The 23,416-nt window shown below is 35.6% G+C and overlaps 1 protein-coding gene across 7 annotated transcripts in view; it reads left to right on the forward strand.

Annotated features, from left to right (window-relative positions):
• SNTG1 (syntrophin gamma 1) overlaps window positions 1–20,847 on the forward strand; it is a 352,251-nt gene extending 331,404 nt beyond the window's left edge. For all 7 annotated transcript variants that reach the window (XM_074577005.1, XM_074577004.1, XM_074577003.1 and 4 more), the window contains 2 exons: window positions 10,379–10,489; window positions 19,963–20,847. In XM_074577005.1, coding sequence (XP_074433106.1) covers window positions 10,379–10,489; window positions 19,963–20,121 — 270 coding nt within the window. In that variant the 3' untranslated portion in view covers window positions 20,122–20,847. The remainder of the gene's footprint in view (window positions 1–10,378; window positions 10,490–19,962) is intronic.
• Window positions 20,848–23,416: the final 2,569 nt, after the last annotated feature.

Below are 23,416 nucleotides of genomic sequence, written 5' to 3' on the forward strand. Positions count from 1 at the left end.
TGAAAGGTCACAATAAGGTCTTGCCTGAGCCTTCTCTTCTCCAGACTGAACACCACCAACTCTCTCAGCCTGTCCTTAATTACATAAACTTAAAAAAATAAACTAGAATTGTTTAGTCACGTAAGGAAAAGTATTATTTCTCTACCTAATGAAGGAGTTCATCTGAAGCAGGGGTTCAAAATCTCTTTTCCAAGAAAGATCTGAAAGAATAATGAAAAATGGAAAACAGTTTCCAGGACAAGGAAGACATGAATAAAATTTGACTTATCTATATATTATTGATTTTTACATATAAATATGTGCATTAAGACTGTGCAAAAGTCCCTGCAATTGTCACATTAATTAAAAACCTCAATATTAAAGACAAACCTGCTATTTAAAACATCATGCTGTTAGTGAAAAAAATATTTACATCTCATTATTTACAAATTATATGAATTTTTACAATCGATTATTTCAAAAATCAGTACAAACTATTATCTTCCCACTTCCAATGATGGGACATCCACAACTTCTCAGGGCAACCTGTTCCAGTATCTCACCACTCTTATCATGAAAAATTTATTCCTTATGTCTGATTTAAACCTATGGTCTTTTAGTTTAAAAACATTGCCCCCTGTCCCGTCACTGTGGGCCTTGGTAAAAAGTCTCTCTGGCTTTCTTTTAAGCCCTCTTTAAGTACTGGAAGGCTGCTATAAGGTCTCCCCGGAGCCTTCTCTTCCTCAGGCTGAAGAACCTCAACTTTCTCATCCTTTCTTCACAGGAGAGGTATTCCATCCCTTTGATCATTTTGCTGTCTTCCTCTGGACCCACCCTGACAGGTCCATGTCTTTCTTGTACATATTCACGTCTACAATTTTGCCACTAATCATACCAGATTCAACCACTTCTTTTGGATAAAGCTTAACTTGAAGCCATATTCTACAGAATTCAGAGTTCAATGTCAGATAATTCATTCAGTCCATCTCTCATGTCTGCCAGAATAACACTGCAGACGCAAAATCTTTTAATGAATTCAAAGGGAGTCCTGGACAAGTACTTGAAGTACAGACCTAAGGAATATAATTAATTTTTAAATTACTATTTATTTATGACATTTCCATGTTTCCCAGAAGATGAAGCTCAAGTAGTATTTTCTGAGGACACCTGAGAAGTCCTATCTTATATTTTGATGTGGTGGGGTTTTCAGTAAATCTTCAGGCAATTTCTATTTTACATTTAACACTGTGCTCATGGTATTTTAAGTTTTCTTTCTTAATCGCTACTGAATTGACTGTGAACTATTTCTTATAGTGAAAAATCACTAATAAACTGAAGTGAAGCCAAGTTATTCCAATATTCAAGTTGTTTAAGCAATGAAGCAATATTTAAATTTTTTTTCCATCTTACATTTCAAGTGAATAAATTTTTTTTCCAACGTGCCTGACAAATTGCAGTCGAAATTTCACAAATGCTCTAAAACCAAAACTCACTACCAATGCTCATGAACGCGTTTATAGAGGGTAATGACTGTCATTATGCTTATGGTTTCCAGACAAAATACTTATAGACCTGTGTGGTTTTTTTCCTTGTTTACTGTCATTTAATCTTTATATAATATTCAACTATGTAAGTCGAAATTAGTGGTTAAAAACTGTCATCTGTGCTAACTGTATTTCAAGTCAAACACATCATAGTTCGATAAAAACATTGTTTATATGTCTGCACACACCTATGACAAATATGACTACACAAAGTATTAAACTGAGTTCTTCAGAACAAATCTCTACTGTGATGTGATTATAACAGCACTGGCATAAATCATAGCCGTTTCTGCTGCATATCCCCTGTGTTCTCTTACTCATTTTCTGACTGATATCTCATAAAGCCAACAGTAGTTTATCATTTAGAGCATTTGGTGTGTTGCTTTATAAAACAACATTGTGATTTCCTGAAAGGAGAATGAACAGTTTTTAAGACTCCCTCGTTAAATTAGATTCTTCCAAAATCTCAGAAAATAATTTTGTAATTCAGCTAAACAGTTTGTAAACTGCCAAATTATAGACACAAAATAACTTCTTTCCCTGCACATTAAAAAGTAGTAAAATGTATACTTGTGCTCTTGTTCTTCTGCAAGATGTCATCTTTTTTTTTTTTTTTATTAGCGATGTATAGTTTGAAAGAGAACTGCGACATACAGACCAAGCAGACGTTGGCAAATGTTTGGCTGTGATTAATTTCTTTCAGGTAGTCCTTCATTTGCAGTAGTGATATACCTGGAGTGAAAAGGCCACTTGCCTCCAGTGCTGGCGTACATAGAAGTTCAGATGTGATCATTAGTGAGTGTCCCTACAGCATGTCTTCCACCAGACGCTTCTTCAAAAAATGTCCACCAGCTTTAATGCAATTTGACTAGCATTATTTGAAATACAGGATGCTAAATAACATCCTCTTACTGAACTTCACTCTTTCTTCCTTGCTGGTGGTCTACTAAAAGTCAATTTACTTAATCTTTGCGTCTTAGTATACAGCATCTACTCCAGACACAATTTTTCTTTTGAGATGTTTTAGATGCTAAATAATATTGTTTTTTAATTATGAAAATTATAAAAAGATGCAAAAAGTTCTGTTGCAGGTGTTAGAAGTCATAAACCAAATTTTACTCTAGGTCTTGCAGCATTGTGTACCAACGTCTACTGGGGAACACCCTTTTCCCAAGTCCTGAACAATTACAGCACATCAATTCAGGTCCTATATTTGTCTAAAATTAGCTAGTATATAGACATCAGTGTTTTAATGAGTAAATATAACTTTGCTGTGGACAATTATGGACATACACAGTTATTATGATAAGCATTTATAAAGAAGGTTTTGCAGCCAGTGTAGCTACCATAAGAATTAAGGATGGAGACTGTTAGATTAAAAAGCATAACAAGAAGAGTGCAGAAGTTCATCTAACTCCTATTCTGACAATGATCCAATGTATAAAACTACTTACTGAAGTGGCACTCAATAACTTATTTTTAACATGCTTCTAACAAAAAAATTGTCTACTCCTCAAGTGTATGGGTGTATATACATAGACATATGAATGTTATACAGGTTTCTGTTTATACTGACATATTCATTAAAATTGTTTTCTATAATGGGCATATTTGCACATTGCACATTGTACAAATAATATATGTATGTGGCTGTGTGAGTGTACATTGCAATGTACCTGCCTGTGCAAAGTGCTATGTCTGTACTCCATCACATTTACTGCTTATTAAAGCAGCAGCCAAAAATATATATTTGTCAGAAGAGAAAAAAATCATCCCTCATAGGACTGAAAGTAAATTAAAGTGCTGCTGAATTATATGGTGATGCTAAAACGAAGTAGAAAAGGCTCCATAATGGCCCACGAGGTGCATATCAACAAAGTTCAGTGTACCTGTCATCCGTTCTCTCACAGACACCTTGCACACTTCATCAAAAAAGAGTATACACTGTAAACAGTAAATAGCATTGCAAATATCTTTAATTTGTTTTTCATACTGAAAGGCTACTAAATAACATAGAACAGAATTCCTCTTAATTTCTTTAGGAAAAAACTCCATGTTTTCCAGGGATACATACCTTAAGGTCTTTCTCTTCATGCAGCTAATACACATACAGCATATTAAAATAAAACAGCATGTAAAAAAACCCTTTGATATCCTAAGTTTAGTAATAAAGAAGGCAGAAGGAAACCAGGCGCACTTCAAGGTGGAGATTTAGTAATGTAACTCTTGTGAACAAATATTTATTCCATGTTTAGAAATGGAGATGTTGAACAAATAGCTACTATAACTTTAATATAAGCCATCAAGCGTGGTCCGTACAGTCTTATGTACCGTGGCCAAAAGCAAATGTTGGTAGGTTATCCATCAGTACTAAGAAGATAAACTCTAGTCTTTTAACATTCATTGTAGCTTCAGTAATGGATAAGAAGAGTCATTTTATTAGGGCTGACTTTCTTGCTTTTTTCCTTTGTCTCATTTTTGTTCTTTATCCTCTGTGTCCTCCCCTGTCTTCCCCTTTTCAGTTATAAAGCCATGGCAGTTGACAAAGGAAATTGCCTTGTACCATAATTCTTTTGTAGCAAGACACTCTCCAGAGATTGGTAACACAGTAGAATTGAGCATGAACAAGATCTTAATCCTACTCAGTTCCCTACTGCTGCTATCAGTACGGACAAAGTGTCACTTTGCAAGAATGCAATCTTTCTCAATTAGGTATAAGACAAAGAGCCAAACTAAGGTGTATCCCAGGTGCCCGAAGACGAAATTACCCTTATTCTTGAAAATAAGGACCTGCAAAGCATCTCTCCTGATTTAGTTTGACTTGTAGGAGTATCACTTATTTTAGTCAGATGACAAACAACATTAGCTCGAAAGGTGTCCATTGAAATTTAGCATGTTCCATAATATATGTAGTATAAAAAATTGCTTTAAAAAGCTAAACAGAAGAATGATTTAATCAGTCTGAGTATCAAGAAAAGAAAGTGGCAATGTTGAAAAAGTACAGCTACAGGTTTTGGAAGGTGCGATGAAAAAGACAGCAAAGGGATGTGCTGAAACTAATATCTGAAAACTGACCTCTGACACCTCTGACATCTTTTCCTTAATAAAGATGGTTTCCTTATTTACTGCACCATCTACAGGTGGTCTGAGATGTAGCTGTCTAATCATTATAAAACACTGACAGGCTCTTTAAATTTTTTTCCAAGCATCCTACTTTTTCTGTTACATAATAAAACCTGTATGATCCATGTCAATAGAAAGTATAGAGAAAACCTGTATCTGGTGATGTACACTGGCAGGTGAAATGATGCCGTTGCAGTATGTGGTGTGAACACTATTTCACAAATCATTAAGTGTAAATGGTCTTTTTGCAAGAACAGAATTGGTCCACAGTGCATAATCCAATATAGAAGAGGCAAGACTGTTTAATAATAAATTGAAGGTAGTTCATCACTGAAGCCATAGGACACATATTAATTCTGTTCTGGTTGGAGACTCTCATGTTGATGAAATACAGCTTTTCTTTCCTAGTGCAAATGCAAAATGCCCTGTATATCCTTGCTAAATCATATAGTTATCACAGAGCCATGGAGTAATCAGGGACTCAGATAGATACGCATATTTCTTAGAGTATGGTAGGTAAAAAGACAGACACACCTATTTATTCTGTGTTTGTTTGGTAATCCAGCCTCTGTTTAGGGTGAATCAAGCTCCTTGACCCAAAACAAAACAAAAACCCTACCCAATGCTCAATCATACCCGAAACTAAGATAATTGTGATGCAGTCCCACTTTTCTCATACCATTATCTAGATAGAAAGTGATTTTGTTTGATGACATCTCATCAAAATTGTATGTACTTTAGTCTAGGATTCTGAAATGATGGGAATGAGTAGCAAAGTGACATATGATATGAATGTGAAAACATTTTCTTAGGTCCCTTGCAGAATGCGTGCTCTCGATTTAGCTCTTGTGCTAAGAATAGAAGCAATATAATTTTCTTCATTTGTTTGACTGTGGGAAACAGCAGCAAAGTATTACAGGTACTGAAGTCACTAGCTTTTTTTCCATGTGCCATTTATGTATTGCATTTATGTCCCATCTATAAAATAAAAATATGCAGGCAGAAAGCATCCGTGGGTAATTCAAAATAACACTAGCAGAAGATAATAGGCAGTAATTTGGTTACAAAGACTAGAACAAATGAGTCCTAGATGATTATTTATAAATAAAATATTTCTCATTAAGAAGTATTGGGGGAGAATCTTGATCCCAGATATGTCAAAGGGAAAAAAATCCTATTAATTTCAGTGAGACAGGACTTCACTTTTTGATGATTTCATATTAAAATAATTTAATAGCATGTCAAGAGAAGTCTTAAATCTAATTTGTCAGCTTGTCTGCACTGTTTATTTGTTTGCATTGCATTCTGGTGTTCTTTGAAGTTAATTTTATTAAATGGTATAAAATGAAAAAAGCAGCCTAAGCGATCTCTGAATAATAACTGGGAAAAGGATTTTTATCTTACTAGTTGTTTTCAATGTTATGCATGATACATACAGTATTTTTACAATGAGATTGTCCTCTTACAGTGCATTTCTCAAAACTTGGATTAACTATGTCAGATTTTCCATGACCGCACTGCAAGTATGCAAATTGTGAAGATGGTGGTATTTTCAGTATATGCTATTACCTTGGTTCCCAGTTTCTAAATTGGACTGTTTGCTGTTATTCACAAGTTGTGTCTCTACTCATGGATTGAGAATTCCCTTTTAAAGGCAATAAGTACTGCATACTGAGTTCTCATCTTGGTGTTCCATCAAGCCATGATAAGGTTCTGTCCCTCAACTTGAGAAGTGTCTCAGGGTCAGGGTCCTCACGAGTAGCTGATATACTACAGAATCTTTTTGAATTTTGTTGCAATTTTTGCTTTAAAAGGAATTGCCACCTGGTCCACCTGTCCAATCTATTTTAGGGTAAATGAAATTTTACTGCTTCCTAAAAGTGCCATATATAGTCCAGTAAAATATTCTCAGTGATGCAGGTTATGCAGTTACTGAGGATTATACAAGGAAAGCAATTGAAGAGAACAGGCTGCTTTTATTAACTTAAAGAAGCCCTATCAGAATCTATTATAGAGTGTTGAGCTCAGTAACACTCTTACCTTCAAACCAGTAAGTACTTCTGCTTATTTTTCATAATTCATAAGAACTGATTTAGGAATAATTTATATGACACACGTTTAGGTTTTTAGCAATTTGTGAAAAAGCCAACGTGTTTTACAAATGTACTTATTGCTTAGAAGTCAATCTACACATAAATAAATATATATATTTGTACATAATTTTATCAACCTATGTTAACTCTCTGAGGCAAGCATTCAATAAATAGTTCTGAGGAACTGCAGTGTTCAAAAACATGAAAAAATCATTCACCTGGCTTTGACAGCAATATAGATTACCCAAGGGTGCCTATTCCTAATGCAGGAGAATTAACCTTTAAAATCAAAATTCAGAACAGTCACCACAGCGAGCACCGTGACACTGAAGTCAACACATAGGAACATGAAAGATAACATGTGAAACTGTCTCTCTCATGTGTTTATGTCACTGCTGTAGCTACCTATCTGTGTGAAACTGGGTGCTTAGGTGAGTAGGTCTTGCTTCTCCTTTCTACTTTGGCGCTATGAGGTAGTCATTGAAAAAGGATATGTCTGGTCCCTGTTCACTGCTTATGCATTTTGCAGTAATAAAAATGAAAAGAAAAAAACCCACCCAAAACATATGAAACCACATGAGGAAGTAACCCAGAGATCCCCAAGATACTGTATTTTAAGACAGTGATTTGACTGCTGGTCACCACGTTCTGCATCATCTTGTGTATCTGCTGCACATGCAAAACGTGCAGTTCTGGCTATACAGGGCAGCACTTCAGCTTCTGGTGAGGCAAGGTATTAAATGGGTCTTACTGGGCATATGCTTAACTAATTCACCCAATTTTAGCTATCTAGAATTTGGACATCTAGTTTAATCCAGTTGTTATACTCCTACTGTAGTGTGGTACGTTGAAGTGTAGACACATCCAGAGTGTATCAGAGTGAACCAGTATTCATCCCAGTTCAAACTAGGGTGAAGGAACTGTCACTCAGAAATTCTCTAGAACAAAAGCAACCAAGTTGACTAGCTTGAATGTTTGAAATACTTTGTATTCCTGACTTAATAACTTAAAACTCACAACATTTCCCCACTGTTATTTTTGCAAAAAGAACCCTCCTTCATGTGGACATCTTTGGGAAAAAATGTGTGCAATTTGTTAAAGATCATTCAAAAGAAACAGATAGTTCTTTCATTTGGGGATCATTTCATGCATTGTCAAATGCATTTTTATTCCTTACACATTAGACAAAGAGTGTTTAATAGTCTCTATGAAGTGTGCTGTTGAACTGTCAGTTCTAGGAACTTGTTTTGATACCCTGATGGAAGAAGTGCAGTCTTGCTGCGATTAGTCTCAAGAAGGATTTTGTCCCCGCCACGCTGTAGACCTGATTTTGCAATGTACTTAAGTAAGAGCCATTGGTAAGTAGGGCTCTCCAAAACCAATGTTACGCATAAACTGAAGTATGTTCTGGAATCATGCCAGTGGTTTTGTGTGACTGGCATTCTCTTTCCTCTTAGCGGGAATGAAGTGAGTGGCAAAACTGCATGGGAAATGCCCAAGGACTGCAGTTCTACACATCCTTCATCTTCACTTGAACTCAATCTGATTGGGAATAAGGCCAGGTACCCTGGGATTTTGCCCGCCCATCTAAGGGTCCTTTTTACTACTGCACCTCTCTCCTGGCCTCCCCATACATCAGCAGAGAAGAGAAAGATGAGCTTGAAAGAGAAAGAAAGAAAAAGAGATAGCTTGTTTCTTTCATTGTTGTTCTCCTGAGATAAAGAGACCATCAATGCCCTTTAAATTTCTCATCCAGGAAATGACATGCTTAAATAGATTTGCTGTTGCTGCAGAAAGGCAATTGTCTTGATCTTCTGACAAGATTTGTCGTGTTACGTACAGCTGTAAAAAAAGGAGTTTACAATGTAGGTAGGAAGTATGGCCACCTGAATGGTATACTGGGCTATTTTGTTTTGTTTTGGTTTTTTTTTGACTCACTATCTACAGGATATAAGTAAACATCATTGATCAAACAAGATGAAAGGAATTGCACATAGAGCTGAGTGAAGTTATTTTATTTTCTCTAGCATAGATTGGTGGGCTCAGGAGGACATCATCTGAAACAAATATGATATAGTTTCACATAAATGGCCAAATTCCTCTAGTTTATCTGAAACAGAATGTCCTTAACTCTGTTTATGGTACATGGGAGTTTATCTGTCACATACACACAGAGAATGAGTTCTGCTGAGATTAGGGTTGTTTTTTTTTTTTTTTATCTGGGAGTGGCAAATATATAGAGACAATTTTGGGGAAAATACTTCTAGCACTTGCTTCGTGTACTGTGCGCACTTATGATACTGTCCTTTTGGGTTTTTCCCTCTTCATGTTGCTACCACAAACACAGTTAACTTTATTTATCTTGGTGCAGGTTAGAGATTTTTCCAGTCATTAACATGAAGAGAACAACACATCCTGAAGCAAAGGGACCTGCATAGATTTAGGACAGTTAAAGACCTCCCTCATATTCGATTTAATTTCAAGTAGATACTAAACCATTCATAGATACAGACAAAGGGCACCAATGGCAGTGTTATCCTATGCCACTAAGGGGAAGTCATTTACAAACCCTTAGACAAAAGAAAATGAAACAATACTCCTTGCCTTAAGTTTCTGTGTTGTCCGATGCATGTGAAATTAATGTCTCCTCAAAGTGACAGCACAATGTGAGTGAGAATGACCTTATAATTATGTGAAATACTACTGAAATCACAATGAAAAATGTTAGTGCTTAAAAATATCTGGAGGGTGTGGGGGGATATCTTTAAATGAGGCTGAAAAGACAATAAAAAATAGCTCTTTTCCACTTTTAAGCAAAGTAGTTTGAAATGTACTTTCTAAAGTGTACATTTCTAAATGTACAGCTAAATATGGACATCATAATAAAGTATGCAACCAAAAATTTGAAACGTACTTTCTTCTGCATAAATACACATTAGATATATAAAAAAGATGTTTTTCTAGCCAGCTGTAAATTTTATTAATTGCATGTTTATTCTGTAGAGCAATCTGTCTTTCTTTTTAACAAGACACAATATTATTTGTAATATAATTCCTTGGAAGGCCACTGATATGCTTAGAATTAATGGTCTGCTCAAATTCCTTATTAGAGCTTTCATAAGTAAACTCAAAATAAGTTCTCATTACAGGGTTTCCTTTTTTATTTTATCATTTACAAATAGATATTTGTTTTTAATTTGATATGCCCTTTATGTTAATACAACTAGATTTTTTACTGTGGAAAGAAAAAGTGAGGACTTCTATGACAGGTTATCCCTTCAGATGGATTAAGGAATCCACAGATAGTCAGTGGAAAAATATCTTTGTTTTTTTGCCATGACAATGAATTTGCTAATCTTCTTTATTTGTTTAATCAGGATTAAATATAGACAAAGGAATTTCAGAGTAATTTTCACAAATGTAGTCTGACTGATCTGAATTATACACTTCTGAAGTATAATACATCCATGTGATGAAAGGGACATCAAATCACATGTTGCTCAATTGATATAATTATGTACCATAGAAGGGTTAAAAATTCCCTTGGGTGGAGACCCACTGTTTTTAATGGAATTTTCAATGAGAACTACACTAACTTGCTTGTGTATGGTTTTTTTGTGTTTCTTTTTCTTCCTCTAGGCTGTACTTTGGAGGTACAAGTTTTCCCAGCTGAAAGGTTCTTCAGACGACGGGAAGAGCAAAATCAAATTTTTGTTCCAAAACCAAGATACTAAACAAATTGAAGCAAAGGTAAAAGCAATACATTGTTTGTTTTATAAAGGCAATGTACATTAAAAGCACTTATCAAAGCAGCTAGGGGAACAGAGGAGTAAATTAAACAAAATTACTTAGAAATATTAATGTTCAAAGTATGTGCAAAGATATACAAAGTAATGTACAAAGAATGCAAAGAAAGTGAAAGAAATTCAAAGAAAAGAAAACTGAATCAATTGCTTGGATTTTTGCTAGCTTAAAGTTTTTTGAAAGGTGTAATTACATTGAAAAATAATAAAAACTAGGACTCGCTGTATATGGTTTTGGGCACGTTTGCCAGCTCTCCTCTCTATCATTTTGATAAAGTTGGCTGAGAGTTTGAATGCCTTGTTTTTCACCTATACTCATATCATGAAGAAATGGTGCAAAATATATCTTTAAGTCAATCTGGGGGAAAAAAAAAAACAGCAAAGGTCTAAAATCTGTTTTCATTTCTCAGAGAAAAAAAGTTCCCTTACAAGACTGAAGTTTTGTGTCTGTGTCTAATTCAAAATCAGAAAAGTTGTCTTTTCAGTTGTGCTTTTGATTCAAGAGTTAATTTAGGAAAACAGTAAGCCTGAGAGATTTAGGCTTAGTTTTATTTCTGTCTTTTAAGAATAGGGCATTTACTGTCCCACTGTGTGTGAGAAGTGATCTCTCAGGATCTTTGATAACTGGAATTGCCTTAGAGTCTGAATCAAAGGTCTTTTTGACTAGAAACCCATTTTTTGTGTAAAACTGAAGACTGTTTTCTTGGCTACTTTTAAGCCTTGCTTTTGAAGCATTTGCTATACCATTTTGCCTGATCGTGTCAGACAGAAAATTGCTGAATGAATGTGATAACAATACGGTTCTGTGAGCAAAAAGGGAATGGTTAACTAAATTGTTGTCTGAAAGAGCTAAATATGGATATCATAATAAAGTATGCAACCAAAAAAGACACTGTATCGGGGGCAGTTGTTTAAATGCAAATAGCGACATTAAGCAGCTATTTTTCTTTCCTGCATGTCGCTTACGTTTGGGATTAATTGTTTTCTACCAAACAACTATTTACTTGATTTTGAATGTTGTACGCAATACAATGTATGTATGTATGTACATAAAAGCTCCCATTAAATCAACAGCAATGAAATGTGGCAAAGCATGGCTTTCAATACCTTCATGTTCTGATATATCTCAAAGATAAATATTTTCTTACTTCCAATTTTCTTCAGAAATTTTTTTAATAGTACAGGATTTCTTTTAATCGCTAATAAGAAAACATAACAACAACCTAATGTTGTGAGGATAATTTTCCCTTAAGCAAATAATTAGAAAATTTTATCATGCTCCTAAGTACAGCTGAAGGATGAAACTCATCATTATTTTTCTAATATCTGTCTGCTATTGTTATTGTATTAAAAAATGATTGTAGGACTAAAGAAATTTCATAGGAATCCAAGAATGGGACAGTGATTCTTTTTTTTCAATAAAACTACAATGTATTTTTTATACTAAATTAGATTAAAAAAATTAAAAGCAAAGTATGAAATCTAGATTTTGAAGAAGAAAAATAGTTTTCATCAAAATGGTTTTGTGTTTTAAATTAAATCTTTCATGCTTATCATTTTATAAGCCGCGGAGGTTATACTCAGAGGTATCCCGGTACCTTTATCATACCTATTTTTATTCCCACTCAAATTGAGTATAGCTTTATTTATAGCAATTTTCATCTTTCTACCTTTTAGCAAGGTAGACATTCTACCTTCTGCCTTATGAAGGAAGAATGTTATACAAACTTGCTAGCATGCTTATTAATATGTTGTCATGTTCCCTGGTTGCTTCTCTTCATTATAAATTTAAACTTTCACATTGACTAATTTGGAAATAAAAATTTGTTATTTTTAATTCATTTTCTTGGTGATCAAAGCGTATCAGTTATATCATGATAAAAAATTGTCAGAGTATGTTGTCTTTGGAAGTGCTACAGCATTTGTAATGAGCACTTCTATACATTTCAATTTGTTTACGTATGAAATATGTTGCTTAGACTAAGAAATATAGATAAATGTGGCTATAAAATGAATGTGAAGATTCTTGGATCATATTTTTTCAACTTTGGTTAGTTTAAAATTCTATGGATAGGCCCCTTCTGTATCCTTTAAACCTTTAATGGATTTAAATCACTATTCAGCATGAGAGGAGGTGGAACAATCAAACCTCTATATTTTGGACTTAAGTAGCATTGCAGAGTTAGAGGTATAGCTATTTGGGGAACTCCTGAGTCATTAGGAAATGTTAATCAGATTTTCAGAAATGCATACTGTATGCAGGCTTCATTTGGAATCATATGATGGGAATTTTGTAAAACATCTGTTAAAGGTTGTGATGAATATTCATGGCCACAGCTATCATCACCTGTTAAATGCAGCTCGGTGCTTCAGATGGCGTGGAGACCCACTGTTATAAGGGGAAAGAGAGCGTAACATTTTCTTTACATGAAGATAATTTTTTTTTGCCAGTTATTTTAAACAGGGAATAATCAGAATATAGTGAAATGAGAGTGCACAGCCAAGAACAAAACCAAAGATCTGAGGAGCCATCTCCCAACATATTAGGGCTCTTCACTTCTGTGTTCCCAACCAGTAATGTAGAAGAAGGGCATGGCTTTGATACAGCTTAAGAGAGTCACTAGAACTGAGAGTGCTTTTTTCCCCTTTGTCGTTAACACTAACATGCTCTATGCAGAACCTGCTATGGCATATGCATACCCCATCTGAGACTACTGCTTTTCTTGCCTCCAAGGTTTGCTTTCCTCCATCTCTGACTTTCAGCTATGGCACTGGTGGAATGTGTTAACATATTTAATGCCTTATAATTCAGTTACTCCCTGCAAATGTGAGGTGGTCTGGCCATGGGTGCTGGGGTGGTGGGTGTTCTTGTTGTTTGATTTCTTTTTAAATAATATTGCTTTCAACATGGTTAACAGCTGGCTGAATATGAGCTGGCATTGTGCCCAGGTGGCCAAGAAAGCCAATAGCATCCTGACCTGTATCAGGAATAGTGTGGCAAGCAGGACCAGGGAACCGATCACCCTCCCGTACGTGGCACTGGTGAGGCCACACCTTGAGTACTGTGTCCAGTTTTGGGCCCCTGACTACAAGAAAGACATTGAGGTGCTGGAGTGTGTCCAGAGAAGGGCAATGAAGGTGGTGAGGGGCCCAGAGAACAAGTCTTATGAGGCACAGCTGAGGGAACTGGGTTTGTTTAGCTTGGAGAAAAAGAGACTGAGGGGAGACCTTATCACTCTCTCCAACTACCTGAAAGGAGGTTGTAGCCAGGTGGGGGTCAGTCTCTTCTCCGAAATAACAGGCAACAGGACAAAAGGAAATGACCTCAAGTTGCAGCAGAGGACGTTTAGATTGGATATTAGGAAACATTTATTCATGGAATGGGTTATGAAGCATTGGAACAGGCTGCCCAGGGGAGTAGTTGAGTCACCATTCCTGTAGGTATTTAAAAGCCATTGTTTAGTGGTGGACTTGACAGTGTTACGTTTACGGTTGGACCCAATGATCTTAAAGGTCTTTTCCAACCTAAATGATTCTATGATTCTATAGAATTCCTTCCTGTAAAAATATGAGTTATCAAAATCCAAAATGCTTCCTGTCTTCCTTCCTTTACAATGCTGCACATTTTGTCTATCTCATGCTATCCCAATGTGTGTGTGATTATGGCATGTTGTATCTGTGTGATAATATCCATTAGCTTTAGAACACTTACTCATTATCTAGAGAATTAAGAGTGTCAGAGTGCTTACCTATTGAGTTTTGATCCAAAATTTTGATAAATTTATTATTATTCTAAAAATACATTCAGACTTGTAGATGGACATTGCTTGGAAAAAAATAATTCTGCACCACCATTTAAATTTTAGCCATACTGTCTTCATAATTATCCAGTATCTCCTCTGTATTCTGGTGGAATATACAGAGATATCACTGTTAACGTTAGAAGAATATAGGAAAAATACTTTTTGAGAAAAAATGCAGAACCACATCCATTTATCAGTCAGCTTTTTTTTTCGAGAAACACACTTGCCACCAGAGTTCATATTCCTAAGTGACAGACTTTCAGTGACACAGAATAACTTAATATTTTTATAATGCTGTCAAAATTCTTTTATAATGTGCTTCATGCCTGATGTAACAAAATTCAAAATGGCATGCTTTGAGACATACAACATGTGCTATGGATTTACTTACAGTTTCACCAGGTTTACTTCTTTTCAGTTTGAAAGTAATTTAAGATATTTAAACATTTGCATTATTCTCTCAGATATTGTTAAAATACTGCCTTTTTTACCTGTAGAGATTTTATGTTGATGCTTTTGTTTGGCTTCTCTGTAAGTAATATATTACTGTAAAGATATATAGTGTAGTATAAGAGAAGTGTTTCCTTGTAGATTTAAGCAATTCCAGTGACAAAAATCTGAACCGTAATTACCATAGGTCACACCAGTGGGTCCATGTCAGGGTGCCTGGATGCAAACACCTAACTTTGAAGGGCTCTAAGGCAAGGTCTAAGTGGTTTCTGAGAAGAAAACCACTTAGGGGCAACATTAATCACTGATACACCTTAGACTTTCCAATCTGTAGGTTATTTCCCAGCTGTCACTCAGCAGGAGATATTGCACAAGTTTGCACAGTCAGACAAAATTTTTCTGACTGAGAGCTACAAAATAGAGCTGTCGGCTTGGCAGAGTGTGGAGCCTACGTGTCCCTCTCCTTTGTTCTTACTGAGCTGTTGGGGGTGGGTTGAAAAAACCAAGCACAGAAGGGCAAAGCTTTCGCCTCATCTGTAAGACACAGAGGGATTCACTTAGGAACCTTCGCTTAGTTACCTATCTATTTACCTATTTGTTTAGCTATAGTGTAATGATCCATAGTGTCTCTCCAGTATCACAACAGCTTCCAGAGGCTAACGCAATCTCAGGACTGTAATAAACTCAGTGTGCTGTGCTCTTTAATTTTACCTGGCTAAGTAATGGACCACTGCAATAGGAACTGCTTTATATTTTTCTTACAAAAATGAAGAGTATCTTAAATCTATGAGAGATACTGTTTCGAGAGATATATATATACACATGCACGTATATATATGTGTGTGTATATATGTGTGTGTATATATATATATGTGCTCCCAAACGTTGGAGTATGTAATGTGTATAAAAATCAACATCATCACTGTTTTTCTTACTACATGCAATTTCCGTTTGAATTCTGTAAGCAAACGCACCAATCGGTAATTTCTGTGAAATGAGAGTTTCTGTGCCTTGGAAAAGATATGTATAACTCAAAATCTACACTTCGGTCTGTGCTTTCACCTTTCTCAACTTGCAGGGCTTTTTCGCAGCTCAACAGTTTTGTCAGAAAAACTCAGGCAAGGTCACAGAGCTGCGCTGCATCAGGTTAGCTTTTGTTCACCGACCAGCTGAACCCACAAGCTGAGTGTTACAAAACCGAAGTGAATACAAAAATCAGCACATCAAGATAAAGATACCGTCAGTTTTCTTTGCCTATTTGAATACGGAGAACAGAAGAGGGCAGAAATATGGTATCAGAAAAGGAAAGAGTGTAACTTCAAGGATGTAGCATTAATACTTATTAATTAATTTATACTACCTTAATAGTAATGCCAATTCATTTTGTACTTGAAATTATCTTGTATAGAAACCTAATCTAAAATAAGACAAATAGCCTGCGTTACTGCTGTTGTAATGTGAACAAAATGCTCCCTTTCAAGTGTTGCAAGGTGTCTTGATGGATGCTTGCACCGTTTTCCAGGCTGACATTCCTGCTCATTTTAAGTAGATTCTCCAAAATAAAATTTAAATTAATCCTTGTTCTTAGCCTTGAGGGTTTTTCTGTGAGCCTCACAGTGCTCTTCAAATTTAGAATATCATCTTTAAATGGTTTTTAAGTATGCATCCTTAGGATTTTTACAAAGTGATTGCTCAATTGCAGTGACTGTATTCTGAGTTCAGATTTCTGACCTGTGCACGTTTGTGTGACTTAATTTTTAGTTTCCCCATGTCTTGCACATGGATTGTCTGTTTAATATTTATTTTAGATCAGATTCTATGACCATGTAACACCACATTTGATGAAAGAACAAATATCTTCTCATATCAGCAGTTTATATATGGATGAAAGATAATATTTTTTTCTAACCAGATGATGAGTATTTACAAACTTACAATTGCTTGATTTTGTATGCGTATTGTTTATGTAGTCGTATCATTAATATAATGCAATAAGAGTGGGGATTTTTTTCATCTGGGGGCACTGTCTTTCTGGTTTCTCTTTCCATCTCTGTCCTTTCAATCCAGTTTTTCTTTGTGAAAGGTTACTAGACTTCCCAAACACTTCTGACCATGCTCAATGGCTACATCTTTCTCACATACCTGCCCACTTACATTGTCCTCAGCAGAAACTGAATGTTCAGTTTAATAATCTGGCAATGTCTGGTATAATGACAGCAATTTAGGGTGAGAGTAGTTTGATCAAGAGATAGTTTAGAAAGACATTTTGAAGACCGGAGGGTCCACTGATATGCCTAGGAGAGTAGGGTCTTAGGTGAGGTGTACATACAACAGTCTGGAAATCGGAATAGTAGTAGTTTGTGTAATTGGGCATGGACAAGTAGCTGTGGCTTAAGTTTGGATTTCTTTGTTTTTTGGGGATTCAGAGCATTTGATTTTCCCTTCTGGTAGCAACTTTAATGGCTTCACTGCATATTTCTTCGGGTTTCTTAGGGATTGCCTGTTTGTTTATTTGAAACTCCATCTGAAGCTGGGTGTGCAATACACAATACCCTGCCTAGATGAAAATGTATTCAGACAAGAGGATGACTAATGACAAAGTATATATGAAAACAACCAGGGGTGGCTAGGTGTGCACAAAAGGGTGGGGGTTCCCCTCCATCTGCTGGCAGTAGTGGAGACCCATGGGCAGCTAAAAGTGCAAGTTCTCAGCAGAAGGGAGGGAATGTTTTGTCTGTCAGCAGCTCTACATGAAGTCTTATCTGTTCATTAAGCCTTCTTGTTATTATGCTAATCTGCCAGAAAAGTGTTTTTCTTGGTAGACCACGTTCCCATCAATCAGGCTCCTGTGAACTGAGCTGCAGATGTTAATCAGGCCTGTATGTACTCACCATATATCAGTCAGTTTACTGTGCTTCACATTGCTTTAATTTCCAGTTAAATATGCATGTCGACATTGAAATAGGAATAACGTTTCGTGGCAAATAGTAATCTAGTGTTTGCTGACTTCTTAGTGCTCATCTTTGCAGTCAAGACAATGTCTGTGTTGCATCATCATTGCTATCAATAATAGTAATCCAGTGGAACCTTCAGAGGCTGTGTTCTTTCCTTGAAGGTCCATTGAGCAATGGATCTTTCCAATGTGTTACTGTTGTAGAAACACCTGTGATAACTGTTGGTTATAATTGTACTAATGCATAATAATTGTACTAATGCACTGTGAAAATTCAGTGTCCAGTAGCTGTAATTACAACAGTAAGAACTTTCAGCTAGTAGGGTTATCTAATTGACTCGAACAATTCTCAAATGGTAATATTAGTTTTAATAGCCTTATCCTGTTGAGACATAGGGGCAAATGTAGTCTTTCTACAGATAACACATGGAATTGATATTACGAATATTTCACTGTTCTACTAAATATTTATTCTCTCACCTTAAGCATCAGTTTTATTTTTATAGTACCAGAAGGAGGAATAATGTTAATAAGAAGGAGTTGACTGAAAAGTAACTTAATTTGAATGACTGATATTTCTTATTCTGAAATAGCTTCCATAATTCCTTGTTTCCTCATCTTTGAATTTACATTGTGTTCCTATCTATGATAAATTTTCTTATTTTGAAATTTGAGGGAAGAAAAAGACCTTTGGCATAGTAATAAAATTGCCCTTCTCACAGTGTTTAAAAATGAGAATGGCTCTAAACAGATTTTTTTAAATGGACACAGATGGCAGGTTTGTGAAACTTGGCGTAAACTTTATCTTCTTTATTGAGAATTGGTAGTTAGGGGAGTTTAAAGAAGCTCATGGGATGTTGTAAATTCATTTCTGAGCGCATCTGAAGGACATCTGCTCAGGTTGCAAGAGAGCTGAACAAAGCTCCACCCATTCAGTACATCGCTGGACACTCCGCACACGCAGCTGTCTGCTGTCAGGCAGTTGTTCCCCCTTGCACATGAGGGATTTGTAAAGGTCTCCATGAATTACATGAAACAACATCTTCCAGGAAATCTCAAGAGGCAGAAAATTGCAGGTTAATGTCATTCTGAGAGATTTAGCAATTTTTGTTGAATTTACAACATTATCAATATTCTTCTAAACAAAAAAGCAAAACCCTCGGCACTACATAGCCTGGAAACACCAGTGCTGGACAGAAAGACAAATAGAATATACCACAGATACCTGTTACTGGCTTCATGTTACAGTGAAGAAATCTGTATAGGCAGTGACCCAAAGCAGAAAGATAGTAACTCTGCACCACCATCCCTGCACATACATCTATTCAAATACCTCAATATTTGCTTTCAAATACAACATATATTTATTGATTAGATGCCAACTCCAAAAACACATACTGAAGATAAGCTAAAAAAAAACTTGATTAGATAAAGTCAATTAGACACAAAGGAGCAAATTTATGTGAAAAAATGTAGTTTTCATTTATTTCCTCTGTAGTGGTGTCTAAAAGAGTCCCAGGTAGTCTAATCACATGCTGAGGAGCTATAAAGAAGTGTAAATTGAAGTAGAAATTGTCTAATATTGCTGATAAATTTAAAACACGGAATCTAGTCCTTTTTCTTCAGTCCAATAATACCCTTTCAATGAGAACATATCCAGAATATAACTGTGATGGTAGCAATTTTTGAATTTTTTTGTTTTTTTTTTCTTAAATAGAGAATCACCATAAGTAAGATAATAGCTACCAGTGTGAGGTGATGTGATGAACAAATATAATATATGTGGAACTCAATGTTATTGATCTTTGTGGGCACATTGGGTATACAGTAGTAGTCCAGAGATGCGTAGACAGTTATGGTGCAGTCATTTAATTTCTAGCTAAATTAACCTGCAAAAGTGACAGATTTGTATTAATCTGAGTCAATAAAAACTTATTATGTGGTGTCCCTTTCCTTCCCCTTTAGCCAGTAGGATCTCATATTTCTATGGAGACAATTAACTCAGAAATTTGTCCATCTTAGGCTCCAAACAATTATTTACTGAATGGGAATGGTTCAATGTCTAAGTGCCTATAATGGAGAATTGTCAGGCACATTAGCAGAATTACATCAAACTATTAAAATTATTGCTATTTGAATAGTGGTCCATTCCTGCATATATGTTCGTGAGGTGTTCTTTTGTTTCATGTTTAATCTTTTTGTTTTCACTTCCAGGAGCTGGAGTTTTCCAACCTGTTTGCGGTCCTTCACTGTATCCACTCATTCTTTGCAGCCAAAGTGGCTTGTTTGGACCCTTTGTATGTAGGCAGTCAAGCCACAGCTTCTGCTGCTCCCACAACTTCTGGTACTGGCAAATTAAAGTATACTACTTGACATCTTGCATTACGGCACTGCCACTTAACAACAAGACATAACAATGTATAAATATATTCATAAGATGTAGACCTTTGGTGAACCATATACGTGGAAACCAATCCTGGAGGCAAGACATCTTGCAGCATCAGCAGATAAATGGTCACGTGGGATCATAAATTCATCTCTGTTCTGCAAGACATCAGTAAATAAACCTAGTCGAAACCCCAGAATAGGATGGATATGCTTTTAGTATGATCTATTTGTACTTACATAGTGCTTTAAGCAACACTGGAAGCAAAGGAATAAATGACGAAATGAAGCACTTCAGTATTTAATAAAATTTTCAAATTGCTGTAATAATACACAAATAGAATTGTCATTTTCCTGTTTTCAGATGTTTTTTATGACGATATACTAAATTCTGAGTATGAACTTAATACCCTATCATTATATTATAAATGACATAAGAGCAAGCAACAAGCATATAGTACATGGTGACAAGGAGATAAGCATGAAAAGGCATTTGTGTAAGTATCTCCTCAAATAAGAAAGCACTTTAAGCACTGTTGTAAATCCATACTTGTGTCCATACATGGAGTCATGCTACCTTTTGTATTTTGTTCTTTCAGTCTAACAATAACAACAACAAAGATATAGCCATATTGGACTGATACCTAAAAAAAAAAAAAAGCCAGCCACAAAAAGCGAAACACCTTTCCATGAGTAAGTCCCTCTTCCTCAAGTAAAAATAATACAAAATGAATTTCATTTTAATCACAAGTGCAAGTGCATAAAATATCATGTCTACTATTTTCTTCCTCCCTTTTTTTTTGTCAAGAATTAAATTCTGTCAATCTAATAGTCTTTGTTCACAAGACTTAGCTGTTGAATGTGTTTCAGAAACAATCTGCTTAATACATTGTTTCCATGTTTAACCTTGATTTCACATCATAAGTAGGAACTCTGTTCCCCTCAGGCTCTCAACAAAATAGACATTCTACATTATTCTTGAAAAATGAGTCCACCCTTTGGATTCTTAATAATTTCTTTTTTATATATATTGTTAGCAAAAGACAGGAATAAATTAAATAACCTATAAAGAACAGATGACAGAATGCATAATATCTTTGTACGTTAAGAATATTACATCACTCTGGACCACATACTAGTTTCAGAGTGTCATTTAATGATGAAATCTGAGTGACTTGTAAATTTTAAATGAATAACTTTATTTAAATATCATTTTGCAAAATAATTTAATTTTGTGCTATTACATACATCAGTGAAGATGGAAAAATGGTGGGAGTATGCGTGGGATATACCTGAAACAACAGAAATGGTGAGGGACTTTTTTTGCCAGACAGGATAAGAGAACCTAAAAAACTGCAGGAAGAACAGCTAGTGCAGCTACAGCGCGTACATAACATTTTAAATATTACTTTGTGGGGATTCTGTTTATTGTATTGAAATCAAAACTTGTTTGTTTTTTTTTTCTTTTTTTTTTTTCCCACTTTAACTTGTTATAGAAGCACATAGCACATAAGGGTTATGGACACTATCTGCCTTGTTTAGCAGAAAGACTAATTCTGTCACATCCCTGTCTACATATGAACATAATTAAAACTTCAAAAGTGAAGCTAGAGAAAAGCTTTTTCAAAATGGGAACAATTCAAAAATACAAGGCAGGAAAAAAAAGAGGAATGAACTGTAGGGGAAAATCATGTCTCTTTCTTTTTTGCTTTGCAGTAGAAGTATTTGTATTTATGTCTGTGAGAGTATCCTTGCCTTGAAATACAGCTGATCACTTGATACTAGTTCCAAATAATTTGAAAGTATATTTTTTGGGGACGCTTATCACTTTCAAATGACTTTCAGTACACACTTACTTCTCTACTAGTACATCGCCAAGGGTTACACATTTATTTTCCATGCTAAATACAATGGAATGATGTCGTAATTCAGCTATTAAATGCTTTAAGTGTCATCAAAATCCAACATTTTCATAGTCATCATCATGTCTTTGTTTATATTAATTGTCCCTAAATAAGAGGGTCACATCCTGGTCTCCGAATGACACATAAAACTACCATGGCTGTCCGTGGGATCTTGAGTTTGTTCCCGAGAGAGTAGAAACACCAGATATTTTGAATCCAAAGCTACAACAGTATAAGGGGTTTAACGGTGGTAACTCAGGCACCGTCCTTGTCAAGAAAGCATATACTGGAAACAAGTTTTGACAGAGCACTGACAGCGCTGAAAACAGGAGCCCGATATCTGTTAATGACAGTTCTCTGAATCTGCTCCCGAATCACCTCCTTCCAAATTTTAGTGCGTTGCTGTGGCATTCAGCTATCACAGTGCTGGCATGTGCGAACACCTCGGTAAATTTTCTGCTGCTAATAGCAGAATCTAAAACTCATCAGCTGCCAGTTGAAAGTCTTTCCTTCAACCGTTCATGTTATGTGCACAGTCGTACCACTGAAACCATGAGTTGTTTAAGGGACCTTGTTTAATCTGCCTAAATGAACGTCACATTTACCCAACCCAAAAAGTATGTCATTGCAAATTGCTGTAAATTAAGGGATTCCGTGATATGAAAGCCTCCCCCCCCACCACCCTGCAAAAATTTCTTAAAAAAATGTTCCTTGTGCAGAACGGAGGTAATGACATAAACTTTTGAGACTCTACCAGGGTATCCTGTCTGTCACATATTCTGATTGTAGAACTGCTGTGTTCATCAAGGAGACTTTTGTAACTGGGCATTAAATATGTGACATTTAAGAGACAAATATCAGCCTGTAGATTGATTTTTTTGTTGTTTTTCTAAACCCCTATATTTCAAAGAGCTAAACTGGTGGGGCTTAACCAATACCTTTATTTTCAAGAGGATCAAAGTGATGTTGTGAGAATATAAAATGCCGTAGCCTTGACCGCAGGTCAGTGTTGGTTTGTAAATGCAGCAGGGGTTTGTGCACGGACCTTAGAGAATATTCAGAGGTGACTCTGTGTCCACACTTGCCCTTTTAGAGCAAGTTGGTCAGAAATTCAGTCTTGAACCAAAGAGGGAAAATTTTAAACTCTTTGTTATAACTAATCCTGAAATAGCAAAATATAATTTAGAAACATATTAAATAGCTATATTTTTCATTTAGATACCTACAGGAGATTCTCATTTAAAGCGTAGTGAACTTCATAGGCATATATCAAAACCCAGGTTCTATGTTGCAGCTTCTCATTTCACATGTGACAAATAATGAATACCAGTATTCTGTAAGTCAACACAGCCCAGTGACAATGAAATAACAAAATTATA

Source organism: Larus michahellis, chromosome 2 (genome assembly GCF_964199755.1).
Source record: "Larus michahellis chromosome 2, bLarMic1.1, whole genome shotgun sequence".
In the NCBI taxonomy this organism is placed as follows: Eukaryota; Metazoa; Chordata; class Aves; order Charadriiformes; family Laridae; genus Larus; species Larus michahellis.